Source organism: Agrilus planipennis, unplaced genomic scaffold (assembly GCF_000699045.2).
Source record: "Agrilus planipennis isolate EAB-ADULT unplaced genomic scaffold, Apla_2.0 scaffold64, whole genome shotgun sequence".
Classification (NCBI taxonomy): Eukaryota; Metazoa; Arthropoda; class Insecta; order Coleoptera; family Buprestidae; genus Agrilus; species Agrilus planipennis.
This window is the reverse complement of record NW_020438927.1, coordinates 26,017-44,769: the sequence shown is the minus strand read 5'-3', so window position 1 is coordinate 44,769 and position 18,753 is coordinate 26,017. Positions and strand designations below refer to the sequence as shown.

The 18,753-nt window shown below is 30.4% G+C and overlaps 1 protein-coding gene and 1 long non-coding RNA gene across 4 annotated transcripts; both read left to right on the top strand.

Moving 5' to 3' along the window:
- Positions 1–2,074: 2,074 nt before the first annotated feature.
- Positions 2,075–18,245, top strand: LOC108736358 (transferrin). Of its 3 annotated transcripts, none has more exons than XM_018468756.2 (13): positions 2,075–2,189; positions 12,027–12,117; positions 12,292–12,379; positions 12,715–12,848; positions 12,911–13,207; positions 13,625–13,895; positions 14,504–14,706; positions 15,017–15,260; positions 15,370–15,515; positions 16,720–16,905; positions 17,111–17,215; positions 17,364–17,620; positions 17,753–18,245. In XM_018468756.2, exons 1-13 carry the CDS (start codon positions 2,142–2,144, stop codon positions 17,912–17,914), a joined length of 2,232 nt encoding a protein of 743 aa, XP_018324258.1. In that variant the 5' UTR covers positions 2,075–2,141; the 3' UTR covers positions 17,915–18,245. The 3 variants fall into 3 exon arrangements, with proteins under 3 accessions (XP_018324258.1, XP_018324259.1, XP_025829855.1); XM_018468757.2 differs by lacking the exon at positions 2,075–2,189 and adding an exon at positions 2,203–2,376; XM_025974070.1 differs by lacking the exon at positions 2,075–2,189 and adding an exon at positions 4,182–4,281.
- Positions 5,428–5,782, top strand: LOC112904319. The gene is made up of 2 exons (XR_003231011.1): positions 5,428–5,466; positions 5,579–5,782. It is a non-coding gene; the product is annotated as an uncharacterized LOC112904319 (long non-coding RNA).
- Positions 18,246–18,753: the final 508 nt, after the last annotated feature.

Below are 18,753 nucleotides of genomic sequence, written 5' to 3'. Positions count from 1 at the left end.
ATTATTAATTAATAATAATATAAAATAATATTAATGGTAAAAAAGAAAAGAAAAAACTGATAGAGAATAATAACGACGGACTATATTATTATTACTATGATTATGATTATTGCTACTATTCGCTACTACATCAAACTACAATATCAAAGAAAATCAATGCTAATGTTAATGTGTATTATATTGTACGTACGGCAAAACAGTAAATTGTTATTATTATTATTACTATTGTCGTTGAATATTTAGTAAAGAAAAACTACGTTTACGACCTCCGATCGATCGACCAATCAACCAACGGACCTTCCCCATCCGTCTTTTTCATCCGAATACTTAAATTGCGGTTTATTATTTTTTTTTTTTGTAAATTATCGTATGTATTCAGATGTAAAGTGCTCTTTGTTTTTCTGTTCTTCTGCTTGTAAATAAGTTGAAGTTATATTATAGGCCCGCCCATACTGTTTCTTCCCCCAACCTTCGATCTCCCACTATTTAATACTTTTCTTAATTGTTGTTACGCATACAAGAATGCGTGTATATAAGGATGCGTAAGCGTGTAGTCGGTAGTAATAGGGCGAATATTGACACGTGGGAGCGATTGTGACTCCTGGCTCCCGCTCTGTGTGTCTTAGCGTTTTCGATATTTAAAACGCGCCGGCTCGCAAAGTGTCCGAATAGTTACGAATACATTTGGTAATTCGCGATGTACGTTTCGGTTCTAATCGACTGGAAAGTTGTTACTCGTCAAGGATTCGAAAACAAAACATCCGAGTAATCTCTGAATTAATTGATTCGATCGAAAGCTTGTAAGGTTCGAATAGTCGAGGGTATGGCCGAATGTTTACGTTATTTCTCTATGTTCTTACTATAATGTAACTTCGGTTTTGATCGACATTAGTCGGTTGCTTTGCCTGTCTGGCGGTTTTTGATCTCGAAAACGGCTGTATGTTTTAGTCTAATTTTTTTGTACTGTACATTATCCTATCGTCCTTACTAGTTGGTAATTTAATTTTGTAATGTTGTGTTCGACGTTAAACTAAATCGGCCACCCATCCTCCACCGTAAAAATGGCGTTCGTTGAAGAACGAGACAAATAATAATAGTAATGATAACGTATGATTCGAGGAAGAAAAAGATGATGTATGTGAATGTAGGAGAGTATTTTGCGATTTTCTTTTTTGCGTTGTAAAAAAGATTTTATAATTTGTATTAAACAAAACGCTAGTTGAATCGATTGTTTGAAATATTTACAAATTCCCATACTCTCGACACAAAACACGAGAACACACTGTAAATAAAACAGTTCTTTTTAGACGATTGTAGTTTTATTGTGGTAATTTTCTGTAGTTTTTGACAAAAGGAAAAAAAATCAGAATAACTGGATAAGTTGTAAGTTTTATATGTCTGATTACCTTGTATTTGGAAATCTGAAGTGCGGAATTAGATTGATTTAGAATACCTTAAGGTTTAAGGTATGACAACTTGCTTGTACTTACATTGCTATCGGCTGAGATAGATTTTCGCAGGGTAAATGGACCACTTCTTTTTTTCAGCTACAAAAATATTCAGGTTTTGATTTTCTCTAAGAAATTTTGTTAGAGGTTTTGGCTTTCAAATTCTTTCTCGAAATTAATAGAGAATGTAACGGTAAATTATATTAAAAAAAAAATAAAACTGCTCAGTTAACTTAATAGCTTCAATTTTAGACGAAAATAACTTTAAATATTCTTACATATAAAGATAACCACTTGTATTTTAGTAGGTTTTAATTAGTAGAATTCTGCGTATAAAAAGTCCATGAACAATCCTCCATTTAATTGAAAAAATAGCGTTTTCTTTACTATTTAAATTTTTTATTTTACTAGTCTTATTTTTGAGCAGTACTGTATAATATTCTTTCATCATAACGCGTGTGTTTTGTGTGTTGCCTTCTTGTGCGTATTGTATGTATTCATGTACATAATGATAATGGTATATTTATAAAAAAAAATTATCAGTACTGAATATGTAAATTGCCATTAACTGAAGGTATGCCAATTTGTACAAATATCATTAGACAAATTAAAATAGACTACAGAGTATGCGTATTGTGCAACTGATACGATAGTGTCTCTATCATTTTCTAAAAATAATAAAAAACCTGTTGCATGTTGTTACCTGTTTCTTCGTTAGATGATAGCTTCGATGATAGAAAGGTAAAGCAGCACAGTTGTGATTCATCCGTTGTTTTGTTCTGTGGTGCGTCTTTTATTTAATTTGAAACTCATCCATAGGACAAAGTGATTGTTTTATATTTATAATTTTAGTTTACTGTTTGTATTGTGGTACAAATTAACAAGTTGTTGGTTTTGCGCTATTTATTTAGTTTGCGTTGGATTTGAGGTTAGTTAAACTTTTTGAAATAGTATTGAAATTGGTAACATGCTTTTGTTTTTTTATGATGCAGTAAAAATTATTGTGTTGAAGTAGGTAGGTGATTTTATTTAATTTTTGAGTTTTTAAGTTTTATATATCGACAACTAATAGTGTTTTAAATGAACTATTATTAACCCGGCATTTGAATGAATAGTTTTCATCTTTTACTAAACTGACTGAGTAGTGTTAGTACTTCACATTTCATTGTCAGTCTTATCCAAAACAATGAAATTAACTAGTTTACTTAGGTATTCATTCAGGGATTAATGAGTTTTCGGTAAAAAGTATTATAGTTATAGTCCGTTCACGCAGAGGAAGGTACAGGTTGCCAAATCTAATGGACGAAATACTAAAGGTACTTACGGCGCCAGAGGTTTGCGGTTGGGTTTTGATCCGACAAAAAAAATAGAAATACGCAACCAACTTATCTACAAGGGTATCATAAGTACCTTACATTTTACAAACTAAGAAATTGGAGTTACGATATTGTGTGAAAAAAGTCTAAAGTAAATTAAGAATAGGTACAGTATTAGTTATTGAAAGAATTCACTCCGCAGTTCTTATTGTACACGTTAAATTAAATAGATGAAAACGTAATTTGCCTAATTACCTATAGATAAGTTACAATTAAATATGTACATTAAAATATCATAATGCGACTTACTTCATAATGTACTGTACTATACCTATAGGGTGGGATGTGGGACATATTAGAACTATAAATATTAAAGATTTTTGAAGAAAAAACATATATATTTTTGGTGAAACATCCGTATCATCGCTTTTTCGAAAATATTTTTTTTTTGGAAATTGCTCAATTGTAAAGACTACATAAAAGAATCGGAGGATGATGCTTTAAATCATTTTTAAATAAATAATTTATAGGTACCTTTGTGAGTCTGATTTCTAAAAGTAGGGCAACCAGTATTGTTTCAGGATAGGAAGTAGACAAACTCATAATTTCCCTTGTAATTCTATAATAATTCTTTGTTTTTATTTAATTTTATGCAATGCATTAAAATCTTAGTTAGAATTTTAACCACTAGAAGTCGTGATCAAATGGTCAGTTCCCAATAGAGTGTATAGGGGTCGTATAAAAGACATTTGCCAGTATTATTGCATCCCATTGCTTTTTAAATAATGTGTTAAGTTTCGCTAGGTTGTTACGTTACTTTTTTTCAATTTGTATGTTTTTTTCTGTATGTGTATTGTTATTTAAGTTAGGGTAGCTTATTTTCTTTTTAGTTTTTTGGTGTTTTTCACACTGTTTGATATTCGATATGGATATTTAAGCTATAATGTTTTTTTCTAAAATATTTCTTAATTTTTAAGTTGCTAAAACGTCTACCACCCCTAAAGCGCACTTAAAAAATTAACGAATCTTGCAATTTTTTTTTGTTTTTGTTAAGATATATACATAAAGGTTCGGTTTTCAATTTAAATTTCGATAAAAAGGCATATATAGATTTTTTTGAAATGGCATTTACATAAAAAAATATTAGAACCTAATGGATTATATTTTATTGATATGATTACATAGAAGTGATGTGTGTGGGTAAAGTAATATTAATAATAACATTTTTGTGACGTAACAGGAAAATTCAAAGCGATTTTTCAACGAGAATTTATTTCTTGAAACTGCTAGTTTGTTTAATTTAGATAGATATAAGGTGCCCAATATCGATATTAGCAACAGTTGTGAATAAGTCCACTATTCTGAAAATTTGTTATCAAACAGATAACGGAAAGATTAGGAGCTTATAGGCGTCAATACTCCACCTTTTACTGGTATCGATGAAAAACCATTTGTAACTGTTGAATTAGGTTGATCATTTAGTGTACTGCATAGTTCCCGTCTGTATTTTACTTTTGGTAAGTTTTAAAGTTCATGTTATAAAATAAACAATTTTTGCTATTAAAAAATAAATTATAGAATATCAGGTACCTACATGTTGCATTAATATAAAATAATTTGTGATAGAATCTTCTACTGAAATTAGTTTTAAACCGCTACTGATATCTTTTGATCGTCGTTATTCATAAGATGACAAATCAATTTAAATGTTCTCTTTTGAGAATTATGTTAAGTATACCGAACTGTGATATTTTATGTATATTTTTGAATTTTGAACAAGATTGCCATTTTTTAAAAAACTATATTGTATCTAATCTACTTAATTAATGCTTTTAATAGTGGAGGTTCAATAGAAACTAGGAATGTGAACTCTGTTCTCTGCATCTATTTTCTAAAATAAAAACGTAATATGCAGATCTAAAAATATTGCTTATGATTAGATCGGTTTTAAAAAAAACTATTAATTTTGGCCATTTTTTTATGATGTACCAGAATAACTCATTTTTATACCTCCAGTAGTAAAAACAGGATTTTCATATAAGGTTATTTATAACCTTTATAGCCCCTTAGTTCGGTCCTGTTACTTTTCGCTAGTATTGTTTAGAATAATGACGAACCCAAATGATCTTGCGGGCCACCTTGGAAATAAATCATGATTTCGCAAACCGCATATCCTAATCCTAATTATCCTAAGTAATGTAATATTTATAAATGTGAATGCGAGTTTGTTTGTTTGTCGGTTTTTGACGTCTTAATTACTCAACCGATCATTAAGGTTGTTACGTTACTTTTTTTCAATTTGTATGTTTTTTTCTGTATGTGTATTGTTATTTAAGTTAGGGTAGCTTATTTTCTTTTTAGTTTTTTGGTGTTTTTCACACTGTTTGATATTCGATATGGATATTTAAGCTATAATGTTTTTTTCTAAAATATTTCTTAATTTTTAAGTTGCTAAAACGTCTACCACCCCTAAAGCGCACTTAAAAAATTAACGAATCTTGCAATTTTTTTTTGTTTTTGTTAAGATATATACATAAAGGTTCGGTTTTCAATTTAAATTTCGATAAAAAGGCATATATAGATTTTTTTGAAATGGCATTTACATAAAAAAATATTAGAACCTAATGGATTATATTTTATTGATATGATTACATAGAAGTAANTTCAATCAGTTTAATTCCACTTGGGATCTACTCTTTAAGGTAAGATCGTAAATGCATTTTACATTAATATAGCTTAAGGATTATTAACTATTTAAAATTTGTTATTAACTGCAATTATAAGAATCATAAATAAGTCTAAAAACAATTTTAGGATTCCACCCCTGGTTTGGACAGCGCTCAGTCTCAAAATCAGTACGTAACAAACTACAAAAACCAGGTTTCTGCAGTGTGTTCCACTTCTTTAAGTACAAAAACCGCCGCATCTTTGCTCACTATATTTTTAGCAATTTTATCAGTAAGACTGAACTTTTAGAACATTTTAAATAAACATCTTAACACTTGTGGAAGCATGCAGTCATTGTTGTCTTATACTTAACTGCCAACAAATATTTTTACTAATGATAGTTCTAAAAGAGAGTATAATTGATTAAATAATTAATAAAAACTTTTTCGTTGACAACGAATCGATTGCATGTACGTTGTAAGATTTACTAAAGTATTTTTGTTGTTTTGAATAATTAGATTACTTTTATATGGCATCGAATTAAGACCAGTTACAGTAATGGTGTTTTTCGTGTTCAATTGTTTTTTAATATATTAATTTTCATTACTTTGACCATTATAAAATATATTTTGTGAAACTGTGATGAATTTCGCGGGTCGAAAATGTTCCGCGGCTTGGCTTTGATTGATTGATTGATTGGTTTATATTATAGGGAAAAAATAACGCAGTAGTGATCAACCCAATAAATGCCCCTTTTTTGGGGTCCAGTGTTGTTAGCGGTTACCAATTTGTCCTGCTTACACTATTGCAATTTTTTTAAAAATACATTTTTTTTAATGTTTCGTAATTAAAAATGAAATTAAAGATTCTCGAGTCAAGTCACAGCCATTTTTTTTTTGTTTATTTTGTAGCAGTAACTGTTAAAAATAGGTACCTACTTTCGATAAACATTTATTACATTACTAGCGTGACGTGTCGTATGAGATACTGTCGTCTTATTAAAAATTATCCTGATAAATTTTATCATTTGGAGTTTCGTTTTCTTATTCATTATTGTGATATAATATAATTACAAACATACAGGCGTGTTCTATTTATCATACTCAACAATTATATAAATCGATGATTTTTTCATCATTTACTAGGTTTTCCCCGCGGTTTTGCTTGCGTCGTTCAAAATCGTATCAAAAATCATTGACGACCACATAAAACAAACATTGTTCAAAAGTGAATTTCGATCACTTGAAGCAATGGCGCTAACAGTTTCGAGCTCACAGTGGCTGGAAGGGGGGAGAACTTGTCTTATAAAAAAAAGAAATTATGAGTGCTGTCGGCACAGGGCAAAGTAGTATACGTGTTAGTATTAGCAATTTCTTATGCTGAAGTGTACGATGTGTTGCATACCTACTTACAAATAATTTCTTTAAATTTAATTTTTCGAACAATTTTAAACACAAAGAAAGTGATTAAACAAATCAAGAGAAAGGTTTATATGTATAATACATGCATGATATAGTAGGGAAACACTGATAATTTTAGAGGTTTCTAATGTGATGTCGTAAATAAACACATTTTTTGCGCTTACAGTGCAAACGCTGGCTGAACCCTACGAGATAGATCAAAATAATGTACTACAGTATTGTACATCGTAAAAGGGTCTACAAAAAAGTCCGGGATGGTATATGTCTATCTCTTAGGGATAACCCACAATAACCATTTTTATCCTTTACTTTTTATGAGAAATAATGACTTATTTACGAAGCGATTGTAGGCAATACAGCATTAATTCTTATCCAATTAAGTACCTTAAATACATTGTGCATTTAATATAGATCAATATGGCCCTTTACAGCATGTAATTTAAATGAATATTTTCGAAGATATTACAGATTTAAAATGCAGGGACATAGCGGTTGCGGCGGTACCGGCCGGGAGGCCGGTTTGTATTGTCTAATGACAAAAAAACTGTGAATGTTGTATATAAAGACATTCTGTAGTATATTTAGTATGTTCAGGGGGTATCTTTTGAAGATTTCCCCTTTTCGATAATAATCTAAACAAAACAAAAATATATTTAGTATCAGCATTGCACCCGTGCGAAGCTGGGGCGGGTCACTAGTAAACAATAAATATTAACATAAAAATGATTTCAGGTTTTACTTTTTTATGATTAAATATATTTTTAAGTGTCCAACAAACTTCATTTTCTTAAATTAACCGTGATTTTATTTTAAAAAAGATCAGTTTAATTAAAATTTGGAATAATATCATGGATTGAATCATCTCAATCTTGCTCATATTTAATAGTATGGTAAATTATATTCCTTATTTTTTTGCCAAGTACCTACCTATTTTGCGTAGCGTATGTCTAGAAATCATAAAAAAATTGCTCTTTATCAAGTTAATTATTTTTTGAAACATTTCCAATAACACATATGCTATAATATAAATTAATGTACGTACATTATTTAAAGAATAGTTTTGTTTTTGTTAGGTTGTGACAATGGAATATAAATTTTGAGTATTGCATTGAATTCATTGAATCAAATTTCTAGCAGTTCTGTTTGGTTTGAACGTATTTATCTGATGAAACATTATTGAACCGTTTGTGCTGTTTTTATAATAAAATTTTATTTTTGGAATGTAAACAAGTGTGTTACATGCTGCCGAAACATTTTCGGTTTGTTATGATCGTTTTTGCATTTTATTGCATCACAATTATACACAGATTATGCCAATTCATCATGGAATGTCCACTTTATACAAATCTCTATTTTATTACAAAAATACATACAAATGAACAATAAATTATTTGAAAATTAGAGGAGATGGGTATATAAGGGTATATTGAAAGAGAATAAAGGCTAAGAAAATACATACAGGGTGTTCCATTAAAAAAACCGACTTACGATTGTTTGAAGTTAAACAAATCCACCACTAAATATCTAACACCCTGTACGTAATTTACCCTTGAGGGTATAGCTATCAGCTACCTCTTCTGAAAATATTGTTGGTCCAACTTATATTATTCTGTTAATTTTTTATAAATGTCCCAAAAACGGTAAATTTTAGACGTAGAAAAGTCTACCTAAAATCGTAAATAGAATTCAAAACTGTCATTATATACATAATTTTACTATTTTTAATGATACCATTTAAAATAACGAAGTTACTTCTATGCTCGCGAACGATTAATTTAGAAATTCGAAAAAGGTTGTTAGAGGTGTATGTTTGGAGCACGGCGCTGTATGGGTGCGAAACATGGACAGTGGGCGCGGCGGAAAAGAGAAGGTTAGAAGCGTTCGAAATGTGGTCTTACAGACGAATGATGAGGATACCGTGGATAGAGAAGGTTAGAAATGAAGAGGTATTAGAAGGAATAGGATAAGATCTAGTCAGAGACATATTAGAGGCAGAAACATGGGTTAGAAGGGGTAGAGATTGATAGGACTGACGATCTTATGATGATATGATGATGATGTCAACTTCCGGTGTAATCGGAAGTGCTAGACAGATGCCGTTATTTTAATAGAGGATATCATATCCAATAACGGCATTGTACAAATCTTCGAATTTTAAATCGAAGTAGTTTTCGAAATATTCTCATGGGTGGTCACCGTGAGACACCCTGTATATGTATATTCTTGTTCAGCGTAATGAGATGGAATTTGTAGATTTATTTCGTAAGGTACAAAACAAACTTTAAGTGATGATGTCATCCTTACTTAATAAAATAATATTAGTTACACATTGGAAATTGTACTTTCGTGAAATAAAACGGATAAGTACGAAATGTAATACAAAAAATACGTACCTAAGTAAATGCATAAAGTATTTCCCTTTTCTCGCATATCAATATGTCATTGTAAATTGATAAGACCTAACCGCCAGAGCACGCAATTTTGATTGAAATAAATACATTATTATTTATTACTATTTTCTTATACAGGGTCTGTTAAAGAAACTGCGATAGTTGCTTTGATTTACAAAACCTTCAGAATATACAGAATGAAAATAAGTTTATAATGTTATTGAAGGTACTATGTATTATGTAATAAAAAAATTAGTTAGTGTACTTCAATATAATATAATAAGATTTTTGGAATATCGAAGTTAATAAGAAATTGAAAACGAAGTTAGGCAACCCACTTTGCAAATTTCCGAAAAGTATTTTAAACACTAGCTATTGATGTTCTTATCTAATTTTTTAACTCTTAAATTCAAAAGGAAAAATGCTAATAATTAATTTGGTATTATATGCACACCTTATCAATTTGATAAAATCAAAATTATCTCAAAGTAATACTTACATACATACGTGTTATATGTATATTATAAAAGAGAATTTAGTATCTATAAAACGAAAACAATTTAATTTAAAATTAAAGATAATTGAACACCATTTGAGCATTTTGTTTCATATTTTTAACATTTCACAAGTAGGGTGGAGTGTTTGAGATATAAATGCGACAAAATTGTGACATTCTTTTTATTTGATCATATCTACATAATACAACAAATTTATATTTCATTTTTATATTTTAATGAATATTTTTAAATTTCCACTTTAAGACGTACTACAAATATGTGTACATTCCTCGTATAAATTATCAGATAAGTCTTTTTCATTATGGTATAGCCGTGTACAGGAAGGACATCTGCGGTATCTCGTATCTTCCTTTTAGAAGTGTTATTAGAATGTGTTTTGTTCTCTTCTTCAAAGTGTCCGTTGGTCATTAATTTCTTCAAAAAAACAAACCTCTTCCTATTTGCAAAATGTTCAGGTTTTTCAGGTATTCTACTATATTTTATTATATTATTTATAGTGTATACTAGTTAATAGAAAGGCTTTGTTGGAAATTCGCGAAGCGCAATTTTTGGAATGATTTTGTATTAATTGATAGTCACACGTTTTGTGATTCAGCTAAAAAAAGTAACACATTAAGAACTTTTTAATTTATTAGATGAAAAATATAATAGAAATTTTTCTTTAATAAAACATTACACTGAATATTCAGTGTAAGTAAACTAAATGTATAGATGCATACATACGTAAGTGTACTTTGGAAATAATTTTTATTTTTGAAAAACCCCTATAATTAGTTTATTTAAATAGATACTTATAGTCAGGGCCGCCTTTAACCTATTTGAGGCCCTGGGCACATAGGAATTACAGGACGCCTATGGCATTGACAGTAGACTATTTTGTTGATACAATCAAATACAGTGGATAAGTAAATTAAAATGTATTTAACAATTATTTTTATTTCTTTACAGTCACAATTAATGAAAAGATAATTGGTTAGTAGTAGATACCCTTTTAGTTTTGAGATAAGCAAAATCGTCAATCTCATGTTCAAAGTTTGTCATTGAGCATATCACATTCTATTTTGATTTTTTTTAATTTGGAGAACGACCGTTTCTCACTGTTATCAACATGCCTAGAAAGAAATTAAAAATTTCTACATTTGGAAGTGTATCTTTTTTTTCTTCAAAAAATGATAAATTTTCACTACGGGCAGTTTTCAAGTTTTCTGCTAAATGCACACACATTTTATTTCTAACTCTTTCTCTTTAACGTCTTCGTAGTAGATTCCAGCAATTTTTTCCAATTTTGTCTCAACATTTTGTATTTAGAGTTTTCAAACGAAAAAATCAACTAAATCGAAGATTAATGTCCTTGTACGAATTCAATTGTTCCATTTTTTTTTGTTGAAAATACCAAGTTTTGTTTACAATTTCACTTAGCATTATGATATACTCGTATGTAATGTTTGAAGAATCATCTACATTTAGCTATTATGTAAGTTTGTGAGTAGATATTCCATTCAATAATTATTGGTTTATTTCTTCAAAATAAACAAATGGAAAAGTGGGGTCTGCTTGTAGTAAGGGTGTTTTTTGCATGTAATCCTGTCAGTCACTTATATTCCAAAAAAAGGGTATAAAATTACAATCTGCGTGTTTGATTTTGTTGATTTGATTATTCGATCTATATCTAGATTAAAACTGGGTCACTTTTTATTTGATTGTGAGAATGAAAAGTCAAATTAAAGTTTCTTTAAACAATTTCTAGAATTACGTTCCAAATACCGTACATGAAGATAATATTTAATTAATATGTGGAGGACATAACGTACAGTATATGTACATAATACATTACAAAGAAATAATTGCAACTGAAATTTAATCGGTGATAAGCATGCTGCATTTTATTTGTAATTTTTGCCTTCATGTGAGACCGAAGCAGTATCTATTTTTAAGTTCTGATATTTCAATTATGGCTGATAAATAATTCACTGATAATTTGTATTTGTTATCATTATTGATAAATTACTATATTTTTATAAGGTTTTTATATAAACCATAAAGTTCTTCAAAATTGAATTGAATTGATTTTAAATAATAATAATTAATAAACTAATATTAATCTTATTATTCGTATTATTACTACTTATATGAAGATATTTAGAAAAATTAAATAATTTTTATTTAATTCACTGGTCTGATCCATCCAAAATTGTCTTATATATTTTTTAATCAATGGTCTGTTGATCATTAAAGATAGTAAAATTTTGTATTTGACTTGTTAAAGGTTTTCAAAATGAAGAAGTGGACATTTTCGATTGCAATGGTTATATTGCTTTACGTAGGGCGGAGAGCAAATGCACAACTATCTAATAAATGTAAGTACTTAGTAAAAGTTTATTATTGGAAAATAGGGATTTAAGTAAATGTGGGTAAATAGTGAAATCAATATAGTTTTTAATTAAATAATTGACTTTTATTATCTTGCTACATTTTAATTTAATGTTAGAACTTTTCGATATTTTTCATTTGAAAATTTTTTATCTTTTCAGTTAAAGTTTGTGCCAAATTTGGCACATACAATGAATGTCAGCAACTAGACCGCACAAACGAAATTGAATGCAAAAAGAATTTTCACAGGTAAGTTATAATAAATAATAACTAAGTACATGTAGTGCAGTCAAATTTCCGATTAGTAAAAGAAAATTGTATACTTTTGAAACTTGGCTATAATCTCTTAATGGGATTTCCAATAGAGGCTAAAAAAGTGAATGGAACAGTTCTAAAGTGGCGAAAATACAGCCCCAACATGTTCTTGAGGGTGTTTTTCCCCATTTATCATGTAAACGGTGACTTCGGCGGGAAAGTCATCATTCTAACAATGTTCCTCATTAAATTTTATATATGAAGATTATGAATTATGATTATATATGAACAAAAGTTAACTTAAATAATATTTTTACTAATAATTTCAGCGTCGATTGTTTAATAAATGTCAACTCGGGGGCTAGTTCTTTTGGGAGTGTAACAGCAGAAGAAGCACTTTTAGCAAACCCCTTTCTACAAAATGTTGTAGTTTTGGGTGAATACAGATCAGAACCCTATTTGGGTAATAAATACACTAAGCAATATAATAAATACCATTTTTAATAAATTTTTGTTACGTTTCAGATGATTCAGTGTTTCAAACAGTGGTTCTGGTGAAATCTACTTATTCTGGTGGGTTTTCTGGTCTAAGTGGTGCTAGGTACTGTCATCCCGGATTTAAATACGACTTGGAGGTGACTGATTTTCTTTTGAAAGAGTTTGAATTGCAATTATTTAATTCGACTTCCTTAAATCTGTGTAATGCTGAAACAACTACATCAACCCTCGTGGAGAAACACGTTAAAACCCTTGCTGACTTCTTTGGACCTTCTTGTAGACCTGGACCCCTTACAGAAGATGTAAGCTTCAATCAACAACTCAGTAAGTTTTTTCCATTAAAACTGTTTTTTATAATGTAAATATGTTGGCTCGCAGCTAGTTTAAAAAAATGGCTAGACAACTAAGAAAACGGCACCGTTATCTAGAGGCTCATAAAAAATTGTATGAATTTACACCGTGCATATTTTAAAATAATTTTTAAAGGTGACTGATTGTCAATGATAGATATGGGAGGTTGTTCTAAGCAATGTTGGGTATACCTTGTATCAAAGTTTCCCTGTTTCTATATTATTTGGTGCTTTTTAAAACAAAAATATTTGCAGTCATAGAGTTGTCAATAACTTACTCGTAGAATATATGAATTTTTGATACAAATAATATTTCAATAGAAAGTAGTAGTAGTAGTAATAGTATAGTAGATCCTTGTACATATATTTTTTTATTTGTTATTTCTTTTAGAGGAAAGTTATCCATCCTTGTGCGAATTGTGTTCAGATAATTGTGCACCATTCACTGATCAATTGTTCATGTCTTCATTGATCTGCCTTACACAGAAGAACGGAGACGTTGCAGTATCTTCGTTAAACAGTGTTCGAAACTTCTTCAACATTTCAGATAATAAAGATAAGGCACAGAATTACAGATACTTGTGTAAAAATGGGACAGTTACTACTTTGGATAATCCATGCGTTTGGTCTAAACAGCCATGGGACTTGTTAATAGCCAATAAGTAAGACATATGTACATACTATAATTTTTTATGCCAAAAACCAATAATTTTTTTTGTAATCTAAACAAGTTTTAAATTTTGAATTTTCATTTACATACTATTAATTATCAAATTCCTTCATGACTTGTAATGATTTTTAACTTCCCATTAGGAAGTTATTGTAATTGGGTCGAAAAGTGAAATCGGAATTTTCATTATATTTCCACGTTTTAACATATTAGTAGCATGCTAGCCAATTTTTTTGATGATGTGTGTATGTACGTACGTACGTACGTACGTACGTACGTATGTACGTACGTTCGTATGTCAGCATTTTTTTCGTTTTCGATATCTCAAGAACGGATTGAGATATCGCCCTCAACCAAAATTTTTTCGAAAGATATTATCATAATGAAGATCTGAAAGAAATTTGAACGAAATCGGTCAAGCCGTTTTTTTTTTATAAAAAAAAAACGAATTAATTACAAACAATTTAATTAAAATACGTTCTAATCTAATCACAACAATGAAGTTACGGAATCAATAATAACTGTATTATCTAATGGGAAGTTAGTCGTATTAGCACCGACCAAAGCGTGCTCAGACCAATTTTATTTTACTTATTTTAGTGACATTAAGGACACTCTTTTGCCTCAAGTGAAGGTTTGGTTGCAGTCTCATTCAATATCTGAAGGTGGATCTTACAGCGCTGGTAGCCCTCTTAGTCCAACTTCTCGGGAGAGTCTTATTAGCGTTTTAATGCCTGAAGATAGGAAATTTAAAAAAATTAAATTCTTTGACAATCCTGTTAATTTAACGACCTATTTAAGTGGTAAGTACAAAATAATTAATTGTCATTTTCGAATCTTCTATTTTGTGTTAATTGTATTTTTGGAGTTTCTATCACTTGATTAGTACTATTGTACCTCCAATTTGGTATGAAATTCAGAACTTATTTTCTTTATTTATAACCGGTATGTGTATGATGGTTGATTGTTTGATTGCTTTGGAATTCACCGTCGATTTGTCCATAATAATATACTTACTTTTAATTTTTAGCTTTTTGTAACTCCTTTACATATTTATTTCTCTTTGGGACTCACTGCTACTGGGTCTATAAAATATTGTACATTTAATTCCAGGTCTTCGAAATGTTTCCACAGCAACTGAGGCTGTTCAGTGTGGCACAACAGTCAATTGGTGTACCGTATCGAATGCAGAACAGGAGAAGTGCAACTGGTTGGCACAAGCAGGAGCGAATAGGGGGATCCAACCAATTGTAAATTGTGTACAGGCCACGGACAAACTCAGTTGTATCAGCCAAATTTACAATGGAGTTGTCGACGTTGTTGATATTGACACCAACTTTGGGTATTTGGCAAGAAGGTAAAGGTTTTTATATTATGAAATATGTCAGTACAAAAAGGAAATTGATGAACATGTATTATTTTGGAGGGTTACTTATATATGCATTACGATATACTTTTGTTTACAGAAATGGCCTTTCTGCACTGGCCTTCGCAGAAACTGTAACACGAAATTTAACTACGGTGCTAATCGTTGTTAAAAGCAACACAACTGATATTAACATTGAAGGACTTAAGGATAAAAAGGGATGCTTCCCTGAATATGCAGGAATTGGTAAGTACAGTGAAGATCGCTAGTAGCAGATGCAAAGAATGTTGATGTTACAGTAGTCGCCAGTAATGTGCAAAATAAAACACGAGTTTAAAAGGAATTAATGTTCAGTTTTGAAAGTGTACATTATTGTAATATCAGTTACAAAAATTATATACTTTCTTATATTTGCTATGCCCAATTAGCTTTCAAAACAAACAACACAACACGAATACTATAAAAATTTTTAATATATATTGTAAACTAGCGACCTGGCCATGCGTTACTGTGGCTCATTAGTTCTAAAACTTGAATGAATGTTATAGGTACCGCCAAAACCAAACGGTTAGGTCGACATTTTATTCGACCCCCCCTCCTACTCCCCCTTTATCAAAGTTGGCCCTAAGTTCCGCCTATAATAGATAAGATTTATGAGGCGGGACTTGTTCTTGAAAGATCCAGAATGTGACGTCTAGAAAATCTCCTTCTCACTTTACATGTTAAGTTGCCTACGGTTGTCTACATGTCACAACATTTATGGAACTTAGAAATAATTACAAGCTACTGTCCTATATAATAAATATTAACGTCAAGAACTACCCTATGATTTACGTTCGACCAAATTACACACAGTTTTTACAAAAATTGGTTATGTAGTTTCTAAGTTTATATAATTTCATAATGTAGACTACATGATAAAACCTGTTGAACTGTGTCTTCCTACTTTTTCTCCCTTTTTGTTTCTCTACTTCTTTAAGCGCTAACTGCAGACATCATTGATTGAATGGCGACCGCTTCACCGNGTTTCGACTAAGAAGTACTAGTATTGTGAATGTACTTTTGAAAATTTATACTTGTTAGTCGAAACAATTGTCGAGGTATTAACAAAATATGTTGTTGAAATATTTACTGTTTTGATTCTCAAATATTAAATATGTTTCATCACACCACTATAGTTGAGTTATGTAGTTTCTAAGTTAATATAATTTCATAATGTAGACTACATGATAATACCTGTTGAACTGTGTCTTCCTACTTTTTCTCCCTTTTTGTTTCTCTACTTCTTTAAGCGCTAACTGCAGACATCATTGATTGAATGGCGACCGCTTCACCGTCCCAACTTTCTATTACGCCAATCCTCCACATTCTTTAATTTACTCCCTTGTTACTAATATTACACTACTAATAATTCGTAATTATGGATAATATAATTACAATTATATTGTAGAATGGTTGGCGTTTGCAAATAAAATCCGGCCCAGGTCAACTTGTGACTTGGAAGTGGTAGTGAGGGATTTTGTTGGGGATTCTTGTATGCCAGGTGCCCACTCCAATGATCGCAGACCTGTCAGTAATGGCTACGATTCAAAATTGTGTGGATTGTGCCAAGTGAATCCAGCTAATCAAGGATCAAGTAAGTTAAACATGCATACAAGTCATTAATCAATTGTAGGTATTTAGTTTTTAAGCTTTTTGCATTGAGAATTTTTTGTGTCCCTACATCAAATTTGAAAGAAGAAAAAAGGAAGAAGTCGGTATGAATGTGAGAGTGAAGTTCTTTTGTGTAAAACTTAACCCGTTCCTGGTGTTCCACCTTTGAAATTTGTTTGTTCTTTTAGCTGCCACAACTTGTAATACTGATTCAACAAATCTGTTTTATGGGAACGAAGGTGCCTTAAGGTGTCTCCAATCTACCGGAGAATTTGCCGTCATTAGTAAAAACAGTAAGTTACCTATATCAATTTCTAACTTATTTTTATTATACATAAATTATGCTTTATTTTTTTAAAATGTTAGATTTTTACTTCTAAACCCTCCATTCCTCCTCATCATCTACTGTTGTGTATAATTTATGTTTTAATTTTTTCACAGATTACAATGTTGACCCCAACGAGTTTAGAGTTTTGTGTGCGAATGGATCTCTGGCGTTATATACTGGATTTAATGTTGATCAAAATTGCGCCCTCACGGTTGTTATTAACAGTGAAGTCATTGTAAAAAATAGTAATCCAAAGATAAAGGATTTATCAATCGCCATATTCGAATTTGAAAGGTGGTTTGGGCAAGACAGTAGGAAACCTTTCGAGTTGTTCAATCAGTTTAATTCCACCTGGGATCTACTCTTTAAGGTAAGACCGTAAATGCATTTTACATTAATATAGCTTAAGGATTATTAACTATGGATGCTGTAAGCACATAACTCCGCACAAATTTGTTATTAACTGCAATTATAAGAAACATAAGTCTAAAAACAATTTTAGGATTCCACCCCTGGTTTGGACAGCGCCCAGTCTCAAAATCAGTACGTAACAAACTACAAAAACCAGGTTTCTGCAGTGTGTTCCACTTCTTTAAGTACAAAAACCGCCGCATCTTTGCTCACTATATTTTTAGCAATTTTATCAGTAAGACTGAACTTTTAGAACATTTTAAATAAACATCTTAACACTTGTGGAAGCATGCAGTCATTGTTGTCTTATACTTAACTGCCAACAAATATTTTTACTAATGATAGTTCTAAAAGAGAGTATAATTGATTAAATAATTAATAAAAACTTTTTCGTTGACAACGAATCGATTGCATGTACGTTGTAAGATTTACTAAAGTATTTTTGTTGTTTTGAATAATTAGATTACTTTTATATGGCATCGAATTAAGACCAGTTACAGTAATGGTGTTTTTCGTGTTCAATTGTTTTTTAATATATTATATTAAGCCATTGATTTTAATAAAAATAAATTTAATTACGTGTTTTTTGAATATGTATGTATTAACATGGTATTATTTGAGGACGTTCCTACAACTTTTTATACATACAAGTACAGTAGTATTACTTATACATTTTATCGTAGAGCATGTATAAAAAAATAAAACATTTACTTATTGTACAAAATTTAATTGTTTTTTAAGATATAATAAAATATATAGATAAACATATATTTACTTAACAGAACGTACAAAGTGCATGTACTGTTTTCCTTGATACAGCAGAAATTTTACATAATGTCTGAAGACTAACATATTCAGATATTTTGTGACACTCCTAGGCGCTTTACAAAACGCTTATGGGCGTTTGGGCTTATTACTACACATTACGTAGGTTTTAAATTCCTTTGGTAATAATATATTTTATTTTCTGTTTTGCATTTGTATACTTTTGTTTGTTTGGTCGGTCGAAGCGGTAGAACTTTGACCTTGTAGAACACTAAACAAGTCTTTAAGTATGAACGGAGGGGAGGAGTTACTGAGTTAGGGTTGAAA